The 23,647-nt window shown below is 42.9% G+C and overlaps 2 protein-coding genes across 5 annotated transcripts; both read right to left on the bottom strand.

The window, feature by feature from the left end:
- Window positions 1-842: 842 nt before the first annotated feature.
- Window positions 843-17,772, bottom strand: LOC125550373 (mediator of RNA polymerase II transcription subunit 13). 2 transcript variants are annotated; one of them, XM_048713357.2, is made up of 23 exons: window positions 17,418-17,772; window positions 15,689-15,805; window positions 14,586-14,659; window positions 14,330-14,469; window positions 14,146-14,232; window positions 13,963-14,050; window positions 13,789-13,872; window positions 12,977-13,054; window positions 12,808-12,887; window positions 11,801-11,879; window positions 11,257-11,565; window positions 11,102-11,188; window positions 9,597-9,831; window positions 8,477-8,677; window positions 6,483-7,787; window positions 6,154-6,403; window positions 5,955-6,036; window positions 5,777-5,864; window positions 5,271-5,349; window positions 4,418-4,713; window positions 2,468-3,509; window positions 1,996-2,367; window positions 843-1,728 (listed from the first exon to the last, which is right to left on the bottom strand). In XM_048713357.2, exons 2-23 carry the CDS (start codon window positions 15,710-15,712, stop codon window positions 1,133-1,135), a joined length of 5,676 nt encoding a protein of 1,891 aa, XP_048569314.2. In that variant the 5' UTR covers window positions 15,713-15,805; window positions 17,418-17,772; the 3' UTR covers window positions 843-1,132. The 2 variants fall into 2 exon arrangements, with proteins under 2 accessions (XP_048569314.2, XP_087375447.1); XM_087519321.1 differs by lacking the exon at window positions 17,418-17,772 and adding an exon at window positions 16,409-16,761.
- A 1,766-nt stretch (window positions 17,773-19,538) lies between these two features.
- On the bottom strand, window positions 19,539-22,806 carry SIGF (RNApolymerase sigma-subunit F). 3 transcript variants are annotated; one of them, XM_048713356.2, is made up of 8 exons: window positions 22,476-22,806; window positions 22,212-22,380; window positions 21,759-21,874; window positions 21,204-21,669; window positions 20,863-21,093; window positions 20,599-20,739; window positions 20,254-20,451; window positions 19,539-20,120 (listed from the first exon to the last, which is right to left on the bottom strand). In XM_048713356.2, the coding sequence occupies exons 1-8, from the start codon at window positions 22,535-22,537 to the stop codon at window positions 19,824-19,826; spliced, it is 1,680 nt and encodes a 559-aa protein (XP_048569313.2). In that variant the 5' UTR covers window positions 22,538-22,806; the 3' UTR covers window positions 19,539-19,823. The 3 variants fall into 3 exon arrangements, with proteins under 3 accessions (XP_048569313.2, XP_048569310.2, XP_048569311.2); XM_048713353.2 differs by having other exon boundaries at window positions 22,212-22,372; window positions 22,447-22,806; XM_048713354.2 differs by having other exon boundaries at window positions 22,212-22,354; window positions 22,447-22,805.
- Window positions 22,807-23,647: the final 841 nt, after the last annotated feature.

A 23,647-nucleotide genomic window follows, 5' to 3' on the forward strand; every position in this document is an offset into this window, starting at 1 on the left:
GTTGTACCTGACCTGACCAGCCAACAAGACATGTGAAATACTACTATAATTTGGTTTATAAGAAAGCTGCCACATGAGTATGTGTATGTACCACCAGCTTGCAATTGCTGCCAAGGAAATTTTACTTACACGGCCAGGCAGTAAAAAAGAAGATCTTCTGTGTTTCTCGGTTTCAATTCTAGGTTAATTAGCCCCTAAGGGCAAGATGCGGTTAAGCAGCTCATGTGAGCTTGGATGAACAGTAAAATCAATAAAAATAATGAAAGACAGTAAAAAAAGTATGAATTTTTTTTGTAACAAAATTGACAAATGTTATGATAGCTTGTAAAGTTTCAGCATCTGATGACATTCACGAAAAATATGGAAGAACAAACAAAATCAATGCTCCAAAAGTGTTATTTTCGAAAGCATTTTGGATCATCGCTTTTCAAAAGCACTGGAAAGAGGCAATAACCGGACAAAGAGAAAGAAAATAGAAGCCTGTCATCTTAACTGATTTCTCCCTGCCCTCCTTCATTCACACTCAAGCAACTAGAGTGAGTTGGCGAGAGATTCCGGTAGCTCCTGCAGCTGCCACCCACTTAGGCCTTGTACAATGGGAGATGCTTGAGGGAGGTGCTTAGAGAAATAAACCAGATTTTTTTAAGCACTGGTGCTTATTTATACAGGGTAGGCGCTTAACTAAGCGTCTCTTCTGTAGAAATAGGCACCGGTGCTTCAGAAAATCTTGGTTTATTTTTCTAAGCATCCCTCTAAGCATCTCCCATTGTACAAGGCCTTAGGGAATCTCCAACGCCTTAACTCGCAAAAATTGCGAACAATAAAAGGTGCCAGCAGCAACATGAAACCTCAAGCCGATGAACAACAAATACGACTGAGTTACCAGTTCTACAATGTTACAACGATTACACATTACAGGGAGAGGTATTGCTATTACATACATCCTCAACCCAAGAAATTAGCACTCTTGCTATCAAAAAGCAAAACCGGGCTCATCAACGCACCATTCACCTGCCTACCTAATCTAGATACACATTGACAGGCACTTAGGTTCAAGCAGCATCTAGACCTTGTTTTTTTTTCCTGTGTAAGACAAACAGCTAGTTTCCATCATGTCTATCACCTCAATAAGCTAGCTAACATCCCCCTTGTCTGTTAGCTGAGAAAGATGTCGATCTGCGTAGTGGAGAAGTCTCCTCAACCTCAGAACCATATCACAGTGGAAGGGGAGAGCGCTGCGCCTTTCCATGTACACCGGGCTCACTGTCATCCACGAAAGGGAGTGGAGCTCGGCAGCCACCGCTTCCAACACATTGTGCATGTCCATTTCGTAATCACGGCCTGATGTTTCATGCCTTACAGCCTGCTTGCTCCCTCTGCTCATCTTGTCTTGGACAGTGCCTCCGTAGTAATCAACGATGCTAACAGAGAGAACCGAGTGCCTGCTGTCCTCCTTGGTGAGTTGCTTTCTTACTGGTGGGACAGCTTTGGAGACGACATAACCCATTGCCAAGGGAGTTGCTGTCCCTTTGCTGTGCAATAGGTGGGCAAGTGGCGGGGATTCCGATGTAAGGCATGTTGGAAGTTGTAATGTCGCAGGGGAAAGATATCGCATACTTGGTGATGGAACCAGAAGATACGATGCAGACATTGACCCGATGGATTTGACTGGGGCAAACCCATCTAAGTAACTAGATGCCCCAGTGCTGCTGCTTTGATTCCCTTCACCTGTAAGAGAAGAGACGGGGAAAAGGAACATTAATAAATAGTAGTATGACACTGTCCTTGACAATGGATTTCCTTAAAAGCATGATGATCCTTTACTTGACTGGCACACTTGGCACGATCAAGATTCAAAACAAATAATGATACAATGTATTTGTATCCTTTAGTGATGATCATTTACTTTAAAAATCGCCACACTAAATAAAGTACTCACTTGTAGGTGGAGATAATAATAACATACAGTAACATACGCAGACAGACAGTACTCACCAGAAGTAGGTCTGGTCGCCGGCAGATCTGCTTGGCATGCAAGATGCAATGAGCTATCTTGCGAAACTGTAACTAAACTGATGCTACGAACCAAGTGCAATGAACCCCTTGAACTGTCCATTCCAGTTTGTTCCACTAGGCTCTGCTTTTTGTTGCCTGGCTGACCTTTCGTGAAGCTAGATTTTGAATGGGGGCTGTATAACGTACTTGGTGAGGAAGGCATGCTTCTGTCCTGGATTAAGCCCATATCTTGTTGCTCGAGTGTTGGTCCATTAGAATTTGACGGAATACCATCAGGTATAGATCGCCGTAGCTGCACAGGCCACTTCTTTACCTCGTTACCACCAAAAGAGTATATTGCCTTTTGCCATTCTGCATAAACAATACGTAGACATTACAAAACACATAGATAACAACACATTATGGCCTATCGAATGAAAAGTACAGAGTTAATGATAAAATTTGTTAGTACCCTGGATTTCAAGTTCAAGGAAACCTCCAATACGGGTTATTACTACATCTCTTGATCTCGTATTGCTAGCCTCTGGTGAAGATGACATTATTTGACAACCCTGCTGCAGAATTTGAATGAATAGGCTTTGGAGAACTGTAGTGTCCTGGCGGCTACTGATACCACCAAAAGGAAATATTAAGCTGTCTAATAGCTCTCCTCTAGAATCTGTCCAGATGCATACTAACCATCGCCAGTCCTCGGTCCAGCCATAACAGCAATGAAGACTCGCAGCACTCTCATTCTCAGACCCTTCAAGTAGCGGGCTTGCTCCACTATCAGTGCCACCTGAGATTGAGCTGTAAACCCTGCTGCTACTTGCATCAACTCCAAATCTTGAAGATTCCATTGTATCATTGTAATCAACAGCCCCAGGCTCTGCCAGAATGAAAAGCGGCTCAAAGGCATACTTCCTGTCATCCTGAGCACATAATTCCAGGATTTTGCTTGGATCAGGCAATCCTACAGCACGGCCAGGTTGCCATGAGTTGTCCCATGATACTGACCTCATGGATGCATCGAACTCTGTTTCTCTAGAGAGAGTTTGTCCAGACATCCGAGGAGCTAGACATTCTTTCCAAAGGGTAGGACCAGGAGATGCTGTATGCATCATCGTGGACTGAGGCCTACTCATATAAGTAGGTGACTGGAACATGTCACTCGTGGAAACAAACCGTGGGATCCGTCGAGCCTTATTGTACACAGTGAAAGCTATGTCCTTGAAAGCAGCAAGCTCATTTGGTTTATGGAGTCTCAGTAAAGTTTCAACAGTAACAATCTGCAAGACAAGCTTTGGTATACTGAACCCAGAGAGCATTACAACATTGGATGCTGATGCTTCATCAGCAGAAGCACTGCTGTTTAGAGCTTTGGCGACCTGAGTATATAGGAATGATTTCCTTTCTCTCTCTGACGATAAGATAGACCCAAGGGCAACAGAACTTTCTACCAGTGTCTGTAGGACTGCAGATGGTTCAGGAAATGGGCAGACCACATAAACTACCTGCGTACATAATGGACCGTGGGTGTTAAAATAGATTAGCATTGCGATTTTGGGGAAAATACCAACTTAAAGTTTATTTTTGTGGCACAGCACTACTTCAGGCAAAGCATGAAAGATATATCAATTCATCCACCTAGAGGCCATCATGCATATAACTGAATGATTAGAAGTCCAGAGCATGTGATCTTTTTTTTTTGTAAATTCAAGTGAATAGAATTGAACTGTTGGATCATTTCTGCATCCAAAAACTTAAAAATTGAGTTAAAATATATCTCCAAAAGAATTGGCGACATATATATGTGAAGTATACTGCAATGGTGGCACTTATTAGTATTAAGTGCAGAATAATAAAGGCATCCTACAGTTGTCATAAGAGAAAACAAATAATGATATATACCATGACAAGAGCCTCAGTTGGATCAAGAAAATAGGAAAGTTGTATTTGGACAGAATGCGAATAACAGAAGCAACATGTCTACAAAGTAACAAATCATATACACCCTCTGTAACTTAATATAAGACGTTTTTGACACTGTCATAGACTCTAAAAACGTCTTACAACAAGTTACAGAGGTAGTACAAAACAACAATGATAAGTAAATTATCATATCTGATTAAATAAACATCCTACAATAAGTTGACTACTAATATGTATTTCTTGTTTGCCAATTCCTTTTGTACAAGTATGTATAAAAATATTTATTTCAGTGGGCTTCTCTGCGCTCATAAAAAAGAAGAGGAAAAAGAAATACTGATCAGAGAAGAGCAAAATAACAAGAAGAATACAAGAATATAAACCATGCAGAGTATCATCACAGAACAATACAAGAAGTGAGACATGCAGCCATTGTTTTGTAAGTCCCTTGGATCAAAGAAGTGGAGAAGGAAGAAAAGGTAAAAGGCCTTACAGTGCAAGGTATGTTACTGCTCTCTTTCTGATTTGTTGAAATGTTTAAAGTAAGCTTTATATCCTTAATTATCCTTGCCAGAGATGATAAAAAACTTTTCACACTCCAACTTTTTGAAAGAGCCTGAAAGTATTCAGTTACTGAACTGATAGAAACTGAGTGGCTGCCACTAGACTTCAATTGATCAGGGCACTCAACAAGAACAAGTCCTGAAGGCAGATGTTTCCCAGGAGATTGTTCTATTTGCCCCCCACTGTGTTGTGGCGAATGAGTACCCAGTTTGCAAACTTCATAAACTATAAGAATGCAAAATAGATAGAAGTAAGGAACAAACTCTGAAACACAATGAATTAGAATAATTATATGGAGATTATGAATTGCTAAACTATGACTAACTGACAAGTTACCCTAGTAATGACAAAACATTGTTATATTATTTTGGTTGTTTGTATCTATTACAATGTTGTGATCAAATAGAACGAAATCAATTATATTGCATCCATGAAGCCATATAATTTGTAGAAGTGTTATCTTGAAAGCATAATGACTGGCTGTAAATATTGCCTCTGAACGAAACGTATAGCTTGCACAAATAGTAAATACAAAGGTAGGAAAGGTGGCATTAGGCCTAAATCTCTGTACATGTCTCATTGTCATACAGCCAACACAGTGAACTAATGATGTTCATTGGATTCATAGACACTTTGCAGGCATAAGTGTAGAAAATAATCAATAGCTATCAAGATTTTAAGTTTATGAACTCGAGTCCTACCTTATTGATCAACATTAATTACTGCTAATTAGCACTGATCATTGCTGGCTATAGAGAAGAAGCAACGTTATAGACACTTACCTGTTCCAAGCTGCATGAAAAAATCAGTGGCTGCAGAAGTAAGCATATCGATATCAGGGCACAGTGCATAGTAAGTAACCTGAAAGAGCGAACAAATGAGAAATTTACGAATCCCAAAACTGTAAAACTCTTTCCAGAGTAACCAAAACAAAGAAACACGTAGTAATCTAGATTCAAGAATGGCTATAGAACTTAGGGCCAATTTGCAATTGTGTTGTGTTGTGCTATATCCTGATATGGAATACTTAAAGGGCAGGCCGGTGCACGTAGCTCCCGCTTGTGCAGGATCCGACCACTTCGGAATTTCTGCAAGAGGCTGTTTCCAGAACTCGAACCCGTGACCTCATGGTCACAAGGCAACAGTTTGACCTCATGATATGGAATACTTGCATTACAAAAAATATTTACCGATTCCATAACATGTTGCTTTTATGGATCCAGAACGACACTACAAATATGCTTTCAGGCAGTTGATATATCAAAAGGTAAAATAAAATATGCCTTACAGGCTTGGCCGAAGCGTAAGGTTCCAAAGGAGCCTTCTCCCACAACTTGAGGCAATTAGCAGAGGTCTTCAACCAATCATCCTGGTAACTGCAATTTCAGTACTTACATCAGTAACTTGTGCAGACAATTAAATGTTAGCTCATTTAATAAATATTTTCAGGGAAACAAGTCTGCTACCCAACAAGAAGAGATGGTGAAGGGAGGACAGCGATGGTTGGTCTAACACGGTGATATTCCTTATGATGCTCCTCTGAAGTGCCTGCATTGATATTCGATCTCCCCTAGATAAATCATGGCTTGCTCCTTCTGGCAATATTATACTTGTAACATAATAAAGAAGTTAAAGACAAGTTGAGAGATATGGCAGCAGGAATACCTCGATCACTGCTAGACTGGGGTGGGCTCATTGCATCTCCACCAATGGGTACAGAATTTGAAGTCTCTCGAATATCACCAGTAGTATAATGGAAAGAGTATGCATCTCCCATGGCAGCAGATTCTGCTATAGTACTTCGACCCCTGCACCAATCGATTACTGATAATGGGCCATCCATGTTTGCAAACGCTGTTTTAAGAGCTGATTTTATGTCCGACTGCAACAAGCCAATCATGGATGATTCCGAAACCTGTATCCAGAAAAGGACATGGAGAAATGATGCATGGATAAGTAGAAATGGCAAGAAAAACAGAGCATCAGATTTTTACCTCTGCAGAAAGTGGATCAACTAAATCAACACCAGCACAATCCTTGGAATGACATGTTCCTAAAAGTCCACCACAGCCAGCATGAACCATAGAAGGATCACAAGAAAATCCGCGTCTCCTCTGCTCATCCAAGGAGAGCCAGAAAAAAGAACCATCTCCATCATCCATATCAAGTGCGATATCAACAAATGAAGTAGATTGCTGAACTAGCAGAGCCATGGCACTGAGGAGTTCCACAATAGGTTGTCTTTGTACAGATGGGCTTGTGCCAGAAAATGTTTTAGCGGACAAAGAATCAAGGGGTTTTGCCCCTTTAGGTACCACAACAGACCTCCAAACTCCCACGTTTTCCAATCGGGACCTATCATACATTTCATGGTCAACATCACTAGACAGCCTAGCTGGCATACTTTCTTTCCTTTTCATGTCATATTTGGGGACAAGATCCGAGTTACTACTGCTCTCTGTCTGCATAGCACTGGACAAAGCACTTTTTAACTCAGCAGATGCTTTGGTTCTCAGAGACACTAGTGAATGCCTTATTCTGCACATGGCAGCCTGAAATGTGATGCACTCAATTTCAGTTGCAAGCGCGGTCTTCATAGATAGGAGGAAATACCCAACATTAAGCATGTTATCACTCTTCTTTTGCAAAGTCAGAGAAGAACTAAACGAAGTTTCACCAGAAACAGGTCTTGATGTTTCTCCCTTGCATGATTGTTCGTCTGCATTGTTTAAGCTCTTCTCACTCTCCTTTTTCCTACCTTGCACAAGTGTGTATAAGCTCGATCGACCAACATCACGTGAAAGATTAGCTGCTGTTAGTTTATCAGACTTCTCAGACTTGTCTCCTGCAGACTCAACTTTAGAACTTTGTGTGACATCATATGAATAAACTCTTGAGCTAAAACCGCAACTCCCTCTTTTTTTCGATCGGGGCAAGTAGGGGTTTGTAAACAGTGTTGTCGGCATCTCACAACTGGAAATTTCAACAGCTGCATATTCTGGTGCAAACGTGAGTGTAGCTTCAGCTCTGGTGAGAAAATCAGATCTACTAGATGATAATACTAAGGACTGGGACCCTGCAGGTGATGCAATTTCTTTGAGAGGCTCCTGAACTTTAGAAGCAACATCCTGAATAGGTGACATTGTATGGTGGTTAAATGCCTCCATAGATGTGAAACCAACAGGAGAAAGTCTTTGCTCAGGTATATCCATAGCTATGGATGGACTATCTATGAATGGCATGTCTCCATATTCCGAAGCAGGGGGTACTAAAGCATGTGATTCAGCAGTACCTGGAGGCTACATAAAATGGAACATCAGGATTATAGATAGCAGGTAAGTCAGAAAGAAGTGATCCTAAAACACAAATATCATCGTCATACAGTTTTCTATTTGCATGTCCAGAAAAGGTAGTAGGTTATTTACATTTAAAGAAGGGTTCTGCATTGTGCTCATTGTTTAGATCCAACAAGCAGAGAATTCCACATTTCATGGCTAGTAGACAGGGTAGAAGGTTAAAATGAAGAAGTTGCACAGTAGGAGAAAATTCTTTCACAAGCTTTTGGTGATATCAAAAGCAACATGTTTCAACGCATGAAATATGTGACTAAGTCAATAAATGACCCTTGATTACAGTCTAAAAGCTCGAGAAAGCAGAAGTGAAGTTATTGGCTACAATCTAGAAACCTAAACAAGCAGCGGCAACAATAGCAACCTTTTGTTAAAAAATGCACAGCATTGCAGGAGCATGAAATGCAACGAAGTCAATACAATATATTAAGTTGCAGAATACAACTAGTGATGTATTTAACGGAATTAAATATTTCATAAGTACTACAGATTCCGAACAGTCATATTATTGCTGTCATATGCATAATGAGTTCATCATTATCACAGAGCTTCTCATACAAGACCAAGCATAGTCTCTCTAAATGTTGTAACCTTGCTTCATCTACAAATAACTACTACGAGGATGATGGGGTACCTACCTCACCAAAATCTAACTCATCCTCTTGAAAGAAGTCACTAAAATCTCCAAACTCTGAGAGAAGTATATCGATGTCCATCACAACCCCCTCTTCACCCCAGCCCCAAGAACATCCCCCCTGACCATTTGTACCTTGCATGTTTACTTCTTTGCCAGCATGAGAAGAAACTTCTGTTATTTCAGAACGAGAGCGCTTGGATACCTAATTGAACGAATACAAAACGTCAAGACTTCTTCAGCACAACGCTGACGTAGAATTGTACACAATAATGTGATTGTGCGGTAATGCTATCAAGCATTAACATAGCAAAATGAGTTAGTAACACAAACAGTGTAACATGTATATATGGAGATTATTCACCAGAATAGAACTTCATGCATGTAATGCGGCAAGAAATTTTGGTTTTGTGGTATTTTAGCATCAACAGATTGATATATGCTCACAAATTAACCTTCTATGCAATGAAATTTAGTGTTCTGATAGTTTACGCAAATAATTCTATGCACAAGATGGCATGAACTGTATAGCATGTGTTCTTCCATGTAATGAAATTTCTGCCAGCATTCAATTATCAGTTTCTATCAAGATGTTGCTCCATTTTATCACCATCAATGCTTAGACTTAGATTATTTGCTACGTAACGTGTTATGCACTTCCAAAGATAAACTATGCACATATTTGTTCAGCAAGTCATATTCCCGTAGCCTCTATTTCACATGTAAGCCTCACTGAGGAGTGAAGATGACAAAATATTTTATGCAGTAGTATACATACTTAGTTTTCTGTAGGAAAAAAGGATGCAGCTACTCATAGCTGATCATTGTTTTACTTACAGCATATCATTCATTTACACAAAAATTGACTCATATTTCACGCGTATAACTAACTAGAAATAAGTCGATAAGCATGTTCGTATGTCAATAGTGGCATAACAGTCTTCTGTTATCACAAGAATGATGTAGCAAAGCATTGTACTACCACTACAAGTTAGCAGCTACTGAGAAGAGGAAAAAGTAGTGTTGTACTAACAAACATATATTAAAATGCAATTCTTGAGAAAAAAAAACTACTTCAATATGGAACAAGTTTGTAAATTAAGAGGAAAAGAACACAGTACCACCTTGCTACCAGCAATGTCATTGTTCAATGGCAGATCAGACTGACGGCATGCTGCAGAGTCAGCATCTGCTAAAAGATCACCACCTTTAGCAGCAATTGCATGCTCACTTCCATTAGAAGTGCTACTGACACTACTGATACTACTAGCCATGCCATTGGAGTTGCTATTCCTTTGTCTTCTTAGTCTTAGAAAATTAGAGTTCACACCAAGTCCACGTGAAGATCCAAAGAAAGAGCTGCTAACAGAACAAAACAATTAATGCAGGAGAAACCAGACAAAACAAATTTGCAATCATGATGTACTAAGTACTGAAAAAATCTCATGTAATAATACAGATCAACTCTTTAGTTGCACCCAGAGATTATGATCCATGTGCACGATTGAATCTATGTAATTCCTGCAAGTAACTTTTGGGTACAATGAACCATGGCAACAAAACATGTTATATTGCATAGAGACTCCGGATGTGCTGCGTGGATGGTGATCCTTAACAAAGAGTTTAGTCCAGCTTAGCACAGTACCACAACCGCAAGCTGAGCCTTAGAACCTCAAAAAATTTGGATAAAATTAGTTGACAATTCTTCTAGGTCTTCTTATTTTGTGGGAATGAAGCAGTAACTCTAATTTTTTTGGATAAACTTAGCTGCCAATTCTTCTAGGTCTTTTTTTGTGCGGGAATGTGGCAGTTGAGACTTCAGAGCCTTGATTACAAAATAAGTGCCTTTAAAACAACACTTACAGCCTGTTTGGTTGGAAGCCAAAATTTGCAACAATGTGCCACACTTTTCTTAGCCAAATTAGAAAAGTATCTCATAACCACAGCTAGACATGCCAAAAATGACGTCATAAGAACATAAGTTATGGCATGTTAGGCTAGGTTATGGCTCCACTTTTCTTGGCCACAAGCTAGCCTGTTAGGCAAAAATATTTGGCATGCTAGGACACTGTTAGGCATCAACTGAAACGGTCCTTGGTGCTGTTTTTCTCCAGTTCAAGAGAAGTTCTGGCCCTCAAATGAGAGCAAGCCAGAAAGGAGTTACTGTAAGGAACATGGGTACGTGATATTACAATTTACAGCAAGGTGGTAGGCAACATACTTTATGTTCCAATTATTTTACCCTTCTAAAGAAATGATAGTTTGCGCATGCTCAGCAATTTAAATTTCTAAGTTCTGAAAAATGGCAAGATTTACCTAGTTGTTCTATGTCCACACCTAGCTCAGAAAGTAGGAGGGTGTTTCTATGTCTAACATATCGAAAAAATAATCAGAATTTCATGTATTCCTCTGAAGAAAAATATTTCTTGTTATTTTTTAGATCTTGCATTCCACTATTTAGTTCCGACAGATATAGGATAACATCAAAACAGCATTTCAATGCTGTTCTTTCTACATTTTACAGAGTTCATTGTAGATAACAGCATTTGAAGTTGGTCTCCAACGTTTTGACTTATGAGCTGTTCCAGAGTCATTGATTGATAGAAAAAACAATGTATGCCAGACTGACCTGTTCCGGAAGTAAGAAGACGGAGAGAAGTTCCAGAATGGCCAAGCCTCCCATGGTGAACTACCCATCCAGTCCTGTGACCACATTCTGCGGGCAACATAATTTAAACCATGCACTCTCCAAATATAACAAGATCATTAGAGCAAGACTATTACCTTTTACTAGAAAATCGAACAAATGCCTGATGGACCATTGGTACCATGACAGCCTCAGGTGGGTATATGAATGTCCTTTCAAGAACTGGAAGGCCATCAGCAGATTCTAACTTTTGCTGCCCATCAGCACCTAAATGAGGGTCGTTCACTGAATCTAATTCTTTCCTAATCTGATTATTTTCCGATTCAGAAGTTTTGTCAGTTGAGGCAGGTGGAAAGCCAAGGGCAACTTCAACATAGTAACTTTGACCTCTCAGCTGGCAGATGGTGGGTTGAGTGAAACCTGGTAGATTAGGTGCCGATAATTTGCTGAAATGTTTACAGAAAGTTACCATGAGAACTAAGTGTCATAATCAACTGCTCTGCATATGAATATCCTTATAAAAGAAACACAGGATCTCACTGACAGGTGAGGTAACACCCAAGAGGTGCAAGCAGGTCTAAGTGTCTAACTCATCAGTGAGAGGTCATATCAACAGGCATAGAATGCCAAAAAAAAAAAGCTTAGCATATAAGTCAATTTGAGTTTTGAGTTCTGAAATACCTTGAATATACTTGTCTCGCAAGGTCACTTGGGCAACAGCCAACAAGCCTACCCAGCATTCCACTAGGAGCGACAATAACTGCAGCATTCAATTAAACAGACCATGAATTTGAATATGCATGATATAAAACAAACTCCCTCCGTCCCATAATATAAGAGCGTTTCTGACACTAGTGTAGTGTAAAAAACGCTCTTACATTATGGGACAGAGGGAGTAACTTTCATCCCAAAAAAGGCAAACATAATTTACATAAACGATGAAGAAACTGACAAAAGCAAAGTTATCATGAGCTTGGTCATAGAAATAGAATGCACAGTGAAGTTAGTTTGACTATTTAGAGAACTATTTTATATTTCAGCCTGATTCATGATGATGACTCCCAAGAATATAAACCACTATATGGCAGAAATGATGACTCCCAAGAATATAAACCACTATATGGCTGTGCTTCGGCCCATTTTGTCAACGTCATAGCACACAGACTAAGACAAATACAGAACAGAACTATCACCAGCAGCGTCATTACTTAGAAGGTTCTAACTGTCAAAATAACCAATGTAGTCATGTTTGTTAACTATAAGGGATCCCTTTAAATAACAGTATGATACAAAAGGACCATCGATAAAAGTTGAACAATTGGAAAACTAAATCAAAATGTATGCCATAAGCTAGCATACCGCCTCTCGTGAAGTTCTATTTATAAAGATGAAATTTCAAAAACACCATATTACTGAATGGCTCCCCAATCTAAATGAGATCCGCTTGTCATCTTTTAATCCACCTTATAAAGAACTAAAAAGTAAGATAAAACAGTGGGCAGTCCCTATTGGTAAATCAGATATCCCAAGGACTTTTTCAAGTTCCCCTACCACAAGAAAATCATGTCAGATCAGAATTGTGAATAGCACAAAGATATTATCTTTTTCCAGCAGACAAGACGGTAGATTTTCTAAGGATGTCAATACAGCAAGATATGTAAAGATAGAATTAGTGAATGAAACAGTACCTGGAAGACCTTCACCAACAGAACGGGGAATGTGTGTGAGAACTTTCTCTATATCATCACTAGATAGGTTCCGCATATATCTAACAGAATAAACCATTTAAAGTAAGACCACTGGCACTAAATAAACTGAAGAAAGCCGACGATATGACGGGACATAATAAGAACTGACCTTGCAGATATAATAACATGCACAAAGATTGCTTCCTCAGTGGCCGCGAAGACAAATTCTACTGTAGGTTGTGCTCGCCTATAACACAATGATAACAAAATTAAATGGAACGGAAATCAAGAAAAGCAAAGTTGTCCTTGGAAAACAAACAGAAAACAATGAAACTACATGGCCAGCCACATCTGTATCCTCCATGTCACACTGACATTACTTATTTCACCCGCGATCAAAGAGGAATGATTGCGAGCCTGTGATGTTGTAGCATTATCGCAAGTTGATATGGACTTCTGCTTCAACATCCAATTACTAGAAGTCAAGAAAGGTCAGCCTACTGAGTCATCTCGAGAGACACTTATTTTGGGACGGAGGGAGTATGTCAGAGGATACAAATTCATGCAGGCCCCACTGCAATGCTTGTATACACAATAAATGGCCAACAAGTATCTGAATATTATCATTACATTCTCGTCATCATATACAGATTGGCAAAAACAAGGGATGCGGCTATTTTCGAATCCACTATAGCAGAAAGAAAAAAGAATCTATTAAGTTGAAACCCTATGTTGACAATTCGGTTATTGTTTAAACAAAGTTTTGTATCACTAGATGGGCAGGGGCCTTTTCATTCCTTCAAACACAGGAATGATGACCAACTTCACTCTATCCCAATATACCATACACTATCTATTGTAGTGCACAACATTTGAACTTTAACAGACACGTTGCATAAGTTGCTGAACAAAGATTGTAAGAAACTAGTTAACAAAGAATACAAAATAAATAGATAAAGGCATAGCAACTTAGTCACGAACCTAAAGCTGTTTTGATTTCTTGTAGGGGTGTTGTATTTTGTAAATACATCACCAAATCTTGCATAGGAAAGCCCTCTTAGTGCTCTGTGCAAGAGAAATTGTCAGATTGGAAATTCATCAATGAGACAGCAAATTATAAATTACAGATTCATACTATAACAGGTATAATGATACCTCTCCAAAGAATTTCTTAAGGCCTGACAGAGTGCAGCTGCAACCTCTTCCGAGTTGCCTGGAGCCACCCATAAACCACTTGAAACAACTGCAAAACAGAATAAGCAGTAGAAACAAGCAAATAAATAAGCAAAGTAGACAGTCTAAGACTCCATGCAATAACAAATATCAACAACAATCAACCTCTTAATTTAGCTACAGCGGGCTGGGTCATTTCAGGTACTGACGAGTGACGGCCAGAAAGAAACAACCAGAGCTTGATCTTCTCATCTGTCATTGTTACAAAAAAAAAAGTTTGGCATAAATATGCATAGGCTAGACATAGGTAGAAAGAAAGATGGATGCAGGTAGTGCACATGATTATTACCAGGGTTATGCTCTCCTTGAGATGGATCCCAAGGACCAACAAAAGAATTTGTCCAAGTACTTAAGAAACCTTCATTCTGCAAGCGAAGATACGCTGACAGCACAGTGCTATTAAGAGCATCTTTCTGCTCGGCTTTTGAACTGGACGAGGAACAGGGATCACAAAAAAGAACACATGCATCAGAACAAAAATAACAAGTGGCAACAAGCAACTAAAGGACAGCACAAAAACGGCATATGGAGGGTACAATTAACACCTTCTATCAGAAGTAGCGCTATAATCTGGTTCAACAGGAAGAAATTGAAACCATGATACAGTCTGAAGCTCCCCCTGCAAGCACGAAATATATACATAAGAATTAAGACTAAACCAAAGAAAGCCTATCTGAATAATCTACAGACTAATCTCATAGCAAGCTGTGGCAGACTAAGTAGGTCAAAAATATCTCGCTTCCACACTCTTAAGCTCTAGCAGAAACCTACAGATATGAAATGGAACACCATTCGCAGTTTGGAAGTGTGGCAGGTAATGCCTCTCCTGTGCTGTAGTTTGTCATGTGTGAGGAGGGTGGTTCACTAGCTCTCCTAACTTCCCAACTTTGCAATCAGTTCCAAGTTCTACTTCTACTTCATAAAAAAAAGCTACAAACCATTACAGAAATTGAAGAGAGAGAAAAGGTCATTTGTAAGTCGCAAAGATAGCAGTGAGAAATAATCTGTGGAAGATCCCACAAAAATGACCCATGCAGAAATATTATCCCTATTGGGCAAACTGCGCTGAATAGTTTCTTTCAGGGTATGCTGAGTGTTGTTGGGTGTGGGGTGAGAGGGTTTTTTCTCCCTCTTCCTTGTACTATTTTCCTCCTTATTCTTAATGAAATGATGCGCAGCTCTCCTGCGTGCCCGAGAAAAAAATGCATCAGAGCAGTTGCCGTACTACATTTTGTTCACTTTTTCACACCATCATCATGGTGGGCATAGATCAAAAGTCGTTTGCAAAGGATGATACTCCATCCGTTCCTTTTTATTAGGTGTAACTTTTTAACACGGTAACCAAAGCACTGATTTGAGGATAATTTGGGACAGAAATGCCCCTGGTTATACAATGTAGGTTAGAGGGGTAATTACTGGCAGCTAATTAATGATCCTCCAATTCAGGACGGCTGGAATTGGCACCAACAGGGGTAAAAAGGAAATACACCTAATAAAAAGGATGTCGGGAGTATAACGCATCGAGAACTTGCAAGTTGCAATAATAGAAACACTAGAGTTTGCAGTTCGCAGTACAATGAAATACAATGAAATGGGGTCACAATTCAACAGAACCCACGTGGGGGCGCGCGGGGGGTGTTAAACTTACAATTTTGAAAATGTTGGTCCACATATTCAGTGTAGAAGGCAAGGATACTGCCTTTATAAAATCACCAGTGTTCCTGCCTGTACAGTACAAGGTGAAATCTGCAACATGGCCTGCTGCCTGTCATACAAAGAGTAATGATGTAATCCCATATATAGAACAGAAGAACAAATGAAGAAACTAGATGAAAGAAATGGGATCACACTAAGTTATCTGAAAATAGTGGGATTCTATGGTTGTCATTCTTAATTCCAAATCGGAGTACAAGATGTGATAATTGAACAATACTACAACAATGGGAGTCTATCATTGTCATTTTAAATTCCACAACCAGTATTCTGCCATTCTAGTTCCAAAGCCTTAAGAAGTTACGCCATTCCACTCACAGATGAATGAGCAAGAAGTTTCTATTTATAGGGTAAAAACACAATCCAATTGCTTTCAATAACTGTTGCAGTTAACATATTCGAGCTCCCCACAGGGAGTGACCGACACGCGCGACACAGGGAGCAAGCTATAGATTGCCAAACTCCCTATTCCTTTCGACATCTCACACGATGCTTATCCTTGTGGAGATCCCACAAAATACGATGCATAAACTCGTTAAATCAACGATAGGCCCGATCTCCTATCTAGGGTTTGTGAGTGAAAGGACGGGAGACGAGATCTGAGAAGCGGGCGGGCTGGTGAAGAGGAGAGGAGTGCTCGGCGGAGGAAGCTCACGTTGAGTTGCCTGGATGCGCCGCCGATCTCGTCGGCCCTGGTCGCGGCCGGCGTGGCGTGGAGCTCACCCTCGGTGGTACATGCGGGCAGGGGAGGGGGGTGCGCAGGGGCGCCTGGGCCGTCTTCTTCGCTGCCGCCGGCGACGGCTGGGACTGGCGGGGACGGAGGGTGCAGCATACGGCGAGGGAGCGGTGGGGCGGGTGTCAAGGAGCCGGCGTGGGGTTAGCGGCTTCGGGGCACCAGAGGCGCAGGCGGCGTGGGCGTTCAATGAGGATCTGCTGAATCGGATCTGTGGGGGCTGTGATGGATGAGGATTTGTTGAATCGGATCTGTGGGGGCTGTGATGGGTGGGGTCGGGTCGGTCTTTGGAGCGCCCCATCACCGGCCTCACGAGATACTACATGTCTTAAGATGAACCTTCCACCAGTCATCATCGGCTACAACAGTTCCTTTCACGTCATCCCAACCTAGCCCAGTTGCTGCACTTTTCAACACCATGTATTGTGTATACTACTATACCGTCTCTTCAACATGTCCCGTTTGTTTTTTAATTGAGTCTTGGAAATTTGTTTCCCTGTCCTAGCCAAGAACTTCTCGACAAGATTTTTATCATAACCTCTACGGTTCAAATATCCCCCTGACCTGTTACGATTTTCAACCTCTTCTTTGCATATGCTGGCATAAAATGGCTATATGCAGTGTGCATATCCCAATTTGCCCTTTTCCTTTTACATCCATTTCACATCACAAATTTCAATCAAGCATGTATAAAAGGTAAATTGTCGCACACTTCACTGCTGCCATAACCAGGAAGTAATAGTAGTACATGTTTCACACACAAGCTGCTGTGTATCGACATAACCACGAAATAATGCATGTTGAGGACACACACACACACACACACACAAGTTATGCAGCATATGAATCTACACATAGGTATTCCAAATGCTGGGATTTATTCATAAGAATTAGAAACATAAAAACAGCATATGCAAGTTTGTTTCTTTACCTCTGGCTGGTTACAGGGGAGAGGGGAAGAGCAGCCTCAAGGCGCACTCCTGCTGCTCGAGGTGGATGGGGATGGCGGATGCGGGCAGAGGTGGAGCTCCTGCTGCTCGAGGCGGATCCGGGGGCGGTGGTCGACGAGGGGCCGCGCCGGTGGAGAGCAGCTGGGCGGCGGACAGAGAAGACAGAGGAGGAGGCGGGCGTGGGTGGAGCTCCTCCGGCGGGCTGTGGCGGTGGTTGAGGAGGGGCCGCGCCGGTGGCCGGTGGCCGGCGGCGCCAGCAAACCCTAAATCGCGAGACCGGTGGCGCTGCGCATCGGGGGTGCCGATTCAGATTTTTGCGGTGGCAAAGGTGGGTAATTCCCTCACAAATCCAGGGGTAAAGCTGCGGAAGCACCTCTACCTCTACGGGGCCAAAATCACTGTTTTTACTATGACCGTCGTGCTTTATCGGTCCTCGTTGTATTTTGTATCAAAATTTGACCGTAAATTTAACTAACAAAATATTTTGTATGTCATTAAAAAATATATCATTAAAAACTATGTCTAAATACGAATCCAACTATATAATTTTTTTGGCATGCATTAACATTTTATTACTTAAATCTTTGGTTAATATTTGACACAAGTCATAAAGAGACTAATAAATCAGGACCGAGGTAGTATCATTTAGCGAAAGTTTAGCACTGTTTTGACTCTGTTTAGAAAAAAACGGATTTGACATTTTTGCTACCGTCGTCGTCCCTCACTGCAAGATGCCATTATCTACAATCATGGTCAATCGCGATAGGAAGCAGGTCAACGTGCCTGCGTCGTCACAGTGCTAGCTGACATGGACAAGTGTTACCGCCAAAGGTCGTGGCGGTACCTCTTTATCCACTACCGTCATGGTCGATGGCGGTAGACCTTGAGAGATAAGTGACCGCCACCCATCCTCTCCACCAGTTCGTCTTAAAAATAGAGCTTGCACCTCTCTCCTCCCCTACATCTCCTCCGTTTGGTCATCATTTTTTATATGCAAATGGAGAGGAAGGTAATCTCCTTCGCCCCCCCCCCCCCTCCCCCCAATTTTTTGTCAAATCCTTCAAGTTTTGATGTATTTTTTGGCACTAGGTGCCACTTTTCCACGTCAGCGAGCGTCGTGGCGGCATGGGCACGTTGGCCTGCTTCCCATCCACCCCCGTGGATGCCATCCGTGAGGGTCACCGAGCTTGGCGCTAGGCAAATGTTTAGTGAAGTGCCCGTGCTAAATTTTTGACAACATTTCTTCCTTCTTTGAAGCAATGGATTTGTACATGGGATACCTATACAAGCACTGCGTTGAGTTGTCCGATGAGGAGGATTATGTGGATGAAACAACAATAATGCAGGCAATCCTTGCAGACGCAGGCATGCAGAAGAGCATGTTCTCAGTTTCCAGGGATTGATGAAGGTGATCAAGTGCTAAATCGGAACAGGTCATGGGGACATTTGACGCTGAGGGACGACTACTTTGCCTCCATGCCCTATTTGCGGATAATTTTCGCCGGCGCTTTCAGATGACGAAAAATATGTTCGAACTTCTCTACAATGCATCAAGACCTACGATGACTACTTCATCTTGAAGAAGGATGCCCTTAAAAGAATTGGATTATCCCATTACCAAAAATTGCATGGCTGCTTTGCGAATGCTTGCATATGGCAAGACTGCAGATTCATGGGACAAGTACCTTCGGATGTCTGAGGGCACATCCACAGACGCCACGATAAGATTTGATTCGCGGGAATAGAAAAAAAAGACAGTATTAGAAAGGCATCTTCACTTGAATATTATAGGATTACACAGTGTTTGATGTCACAAGAAAAACAAAGGAATTGTAAAAAAGGAGGTTTGAGTAGATGCAAATTTCCCTTCAAATGGAGTGCAAAGCAGCAGCCTGAGATTTCCCTAAGGATTCCAATCCTACAAATCAAACAGACTTAATAGGAAAAGAAAATCCTCTAGAAATCTAATCAACGTGGCCCCAACCGTAGCAGGTGTGTCATTTGACTGAGACACACAAAGACTGAAAGGTCAAAGTGTGTCATTTGACTTCAAAAGACAAAGGCTGTATCTAGCCACTCACAGGTAGTGTGCACACTCAACAGATTCAGCCAAGTCCTTGGTTGCAAGAAATCAATTGCAGTATCAGTATGTATGTAGTATGTACCACCAGCTTTGCTGCGAAATTTTTACTTACACCCGGCAAAAAAGCATGCCACTGAAACTCTGAAAGTGTGTTGTGTGTGTTTCTCTGCTTCAGTTCTAGGAGGCTTGCACATGTCAGTGGGGTTCTAGCTTCTTAGGCTACATACATACATACATACATACATACATACATGTGTGTTCCCTTCTGTATGAACAATCGAACCGAGAGCAAACGAGGCGCTGCCTAGCCATTCGAGGTCAGCAGGTCCAAGTAGACGTCGAACCCCTGCGTGGACACGCTCCTCTTGAGCTTGTCCAGCGCCCGGTTCTGGAGCTGCCGGATCCGCTCCTTGGACAGGCCGTACATGTCGCCGATCACGTGGAGCGTCTTGGGCTCGCCGTCGTAGATCCCGAACCGGTGCTCGATGATCTCCTTCTCCCTCGTGCTCAGGATGCCCAGGAACTCCCGCACCTGCTGCCTCATCATTATCCTGTCCACCACCAGGTCCGGTGGGTCAATGTTCGGGTCCTCCGTGATCTCCTGCAGCGTTCATAAATTGTTACAGCTCAGTTCTTGTTCATTTGACCGGCGAAAAGATCACAGCTCAATTGATTCAGTCCTGGAACGATCTACAGTATGTTTTATACTATACGTAGTGTTTTGTTGCTAGTACCTGGAAGGTGACTGCGTCGTTGGACCAGACTTGATCCTGCATTGATCGTGGCTTTCTGGTCTTCGCTTTGAGTTTCGCCAGCTTCTCGATCGTGATGCCGGCACGCCTAGCTACATTTTGGTTAGTAGGCTGCTCCCCTTCCAAGATGCACTCCAGCCTCGCTTTCCCCACCTTTTTCAGACGTGCATACACACTCTCCTGCACAGGAAAACAAGGTCACACCATTGCATCGGGAAGTCTGTAATTTTCAGGAGTTAGTGACGCCAAACCAAAATGAACCTGTCCCCTCTCAAAACATGGATTGTAGGACTAGAAGATCAAAGGTGAACTGAGTTCAGGTCATACCGGCAACCGAATCAGTCTCGAATGCTTGAAGATAGACTTTTTGATTGCTTGGCGTATCCACCAGTACGCGTACGTCGGGAACCTGCATCCCTTGCTTGGATTGAATTTCTCGAAGGTCTTCATCAACCCACAGCATCCGTCCTGAAAGCAAGAACAGGAAAGAAACATTTACAACAGGATATTGGCATGCATATCCCTGGTTTTGCAGTAATGAGTTGATCCTCCTTTCCGGAAAAGAAAAAAAAATGTAAGAGTGAAATTAACCTGAACTAGGTCCTCAATGTCAAGGCCATATCCCTGGTATTTCCTAGCTACGTGTATGACAAGGCGGAAGTTGGAGCGGGCCATCTTCTCCCTGCAGCGCCTTCCGATGTGTATGGACGACTGCAGTTCCTTGCAGCTCATTCCTACGGCCTGAGCCCACTCGGGAAGCGTCGGCTCGCGGCCACATTGCGCTTCTAGCCTACGCTGAGCCTCCTCCAGTTTCATAAGATTCTGCACATGGAAGTCTTCGAATTAGCAAAGCTGAAATATCTTTTGATCTGGGCATCAAGGACACAAGGATACAGCGGTACAAGGTGTTGTACAAGGAAAAAAGAACATGCCTGTATCTGACTGAACAAGTGCCTCTCTTCCTTTGCCGTCAAGAACTCTGTCGTCTCGCGGTCTCGTAGGAACAACCTGAAGGGTTCATCTGGACCGAGAACCCGGCCATACTTCTTTGGTCTGTCTTTCTTCTTCGAGTCGGCGACACCGCACTGGACAACATCAGTGCTGCTTGTTGATGCTCGAGGAACATTGCGTTTCTTCGATCTTCTCTCGAGCAACCGTGTAGACCGAATGAACACTTGCCCATTGCTGAGCAGTTTCTCATGCAGGTGGTTGGTCTCCACACTTGTTGTAACCGGTGGCGGTACATTCAGCTGGGTGGCTGAAGTGCCTGATCCATGTGCTAAAAATGCCACCTCCTTCATCAAGGTCGCCGAGGTTGCATTAAGATCCAAACTTGAAACTGATTTCGCTGACGCCGTTGAAGTTGAAGTGATTGCACAAGTAAAGTTGTTCTTTTCACTGCCAATCAAATGTGGTTCAGTTGAGGTCAGAATAAGTAGCAAATCAATCAGTTTGCGCAGGGAAACAGAAACAGGGACTTTGATTACCCAAACGCCTGCTGGTAAATGACTTGGCGCTGCAGGCCCCGCAAATAGCTCTCGAACTCGCCCTCCGCCCCATCTTGGCCGGTGAGGCTCTTCCCTTCTGTGTGCTGCTCCAAAGCCTGTGGTGAAACAGATAATAATACAGAATCAATCAGCAATAACAGTGATGCAGAGTAAGACCATGTAAATAAATGATCTGTCTAGAGTTTATGAATGATACAATCATAAGTAGCTAGGATTGTAAAAAACATATGGAGTGGTGATTCTGGGAGAAGCTGGAGAGGGGGGCGATTCCGGGAGAATCGCCGAAAAGAACTGGCCCAAGGAGTGCTCCCCGAGCACAGGCTCGGTTGGAAGGATAGAGCGCCGCAAGACAAGATGGCATATTGAAGAGAAGGCTTTTATAAAAGGAGAGACTGAAGATGAAAGCAAGTGTTGGATGGGCAGGCAACCAACCATGTCCAGCAGGAACTCCAGCAAGGCCTTTTCGCCCTTGAGGGATACGGAGCTGTGGGCTTGCTGCTCCTCGGCCACCAGCGATGGCGAGTAGTGGCAGGCGGTGGATGCCCGGCCGCCGGTGCTGTCATGTATCATCGGAACTGCCCAAACCAGATGAGCTTCAGGCCTATCAGATGCAGAAAGAAGGGGAGGTTGTAGTAACTACAGTAGTATGTATGAGTAGATGATGTACCTGAGGTGCGGGAGGGGGATGGGGAGGACCTGAAGTTTGGAGAGGAGGTGGGGAAGAGCGGCGACGAGAGCAGGCTCCGGCTGGAATTCATGTCCGGGGAAGAAGAAGTGAGCAGCAGCAGCTCACAGGCACCAAGGAGGCAGCTGAACACAGTTTGTCTGGTTCAGTAGTGCCCTCCTCCTCCTCTCCTATCCGTTTTCATCAGAGGTCAGCTACCTATGCTCTTTGATTGGTGAGGCAGATCTTGTTCGCTCGATCAGGGATCCCTTCACATTTTACTCCAGCTGAGCTGAGCAGAGCAGTGAGCAACAGCAGCCGATTGATTGAGCGGGTGATATGGTTATGGAGGGAGGGGAGAGGAGTGGAGGCTGCTGTAGCGAGCGAGCGAGCGAGAGAGGATAAGGCGCGCAAGCAGCACCATGGATTTTGCTGCCAAGCTGGACCCGCAGATCCACACGTGTGCAAATCGCTTCATTCCTTGTACTAGTAATTATCCCCCCTAAAAATAGCAACTTTTTTTTTACTTGACCTGAATGAAAGTTGAATCCGATGCGCCTCGCCGGCCTGGCGGTCCCGCTCGTCCAACCGGCCGGCGGCGACCTCGACCTCGGTGGAGCTCGAGGCGGGCATTCCGCCCAACACCCTGCGGGCACGCGCCGCTGCTCGGCGAGATCACGGCCTGAACCTGACCGATTCTTGGCTCTTCAATGCAGCCCGGGTCGCTGCCCGCGAGCCAGTCGCTGAGGTTCACGGCGCCGGTGCACGCCGGCGACGAGGCCGTTGCGGAGGTGCAGGGCAATCAGGACCACCGGCGGCGCAAGGAACATACTCTTTGCTTTGCTAAGAGTTGAGAGCATCAACACGCAGACGCCCCCTAAACGTCAGCGGACAGTTCCTCAAATGTCCTGCCGGGCAGCCACGCTCCTCAAATCAAATCAATGCAATTCATACACGTCCATCATATAACACAGACTCATCACAATTCAACAATGTAACAAAGCAAAATAAATCACGTTTAACAAATAATCCAGACATGCCAAAGTGAAACTCAAGTCCGGACCACGGCTGACCAACCCGATGGGTCACTCCTCGGACGCCATCCGTGTCGCCTGCTCTGCCGCGGCCGCCATCCATGCCTCGTGCTATGCACGGCCTCCATCTGTTTTCGCATCCGCTCTCGTTGTCATCATCGCTCGATCTC

This window comes from Triticum urartu, chromosome 4A, assembly GCF_056163025.1.
Source record: "Triticum urartu cultivar PI428250 chromosome 4A, HENAU_Tu73, whole genome shotgun sequence".
Classification (NCBI taxonomy): Eukaryota; Viridiplantae; Streptophyta; class Magnoliopsida; order Poales; family Poaceae; genus Triticum; species Triticum urartu.

What these genes read in the sequence shown, in the direction of transcription:
- LOC125550373 (XM_087519321.1), bottom strand. Translation starts at nt 16,585, where the DNA reads ATGCTGCACCCTCCGTCCCCGCCAGTCCCAGCCGTCGCCGGCGGCAGC. An exon ending in AGAAATCAAAACAGCTTTAG is followed by an intron (nt 13,055 to 13,788) that starts GTTCGTGACTAA and finishes ATTGTGTTATAG; the next exon opens with GCGAGCACAACCTACAGTAG. An exon ending in GCGAGACAAGTATATTCAAG is followed by an intron (nt 11,566 to 11,800) that starts GTATTTCAGAAC and finishes TAAACATTTCAG; the next exon opens with CAAATTATCGGCACCTAATC.
- SIGF (XM_048713353.2), bottom strand. Translation starts at nt 22,537, where the DNA reads ATGAATTCCAGCCGGAGCCTGCTCTCGTCGCCGCTCTTCCCCACCTCC. An exon ending in TGGAGTTCCTGCTGGACATG is followed by an intron (nt 21,875 to 22,211) that starts GTTGGTTGCCTG and finishes GTTTCACCACAG; the next exon opens with GCTTTGGAGCAGCACACAGA. An exon ending in ACTTGTTCAGTCAGATACAG is followed by an intron (nt 21,094 to 21,203) that starts GCATGTTCTTTT and finishes TTCCATGTGCAG; the next exon opens with AATCTTATGAAACTGGAGGA.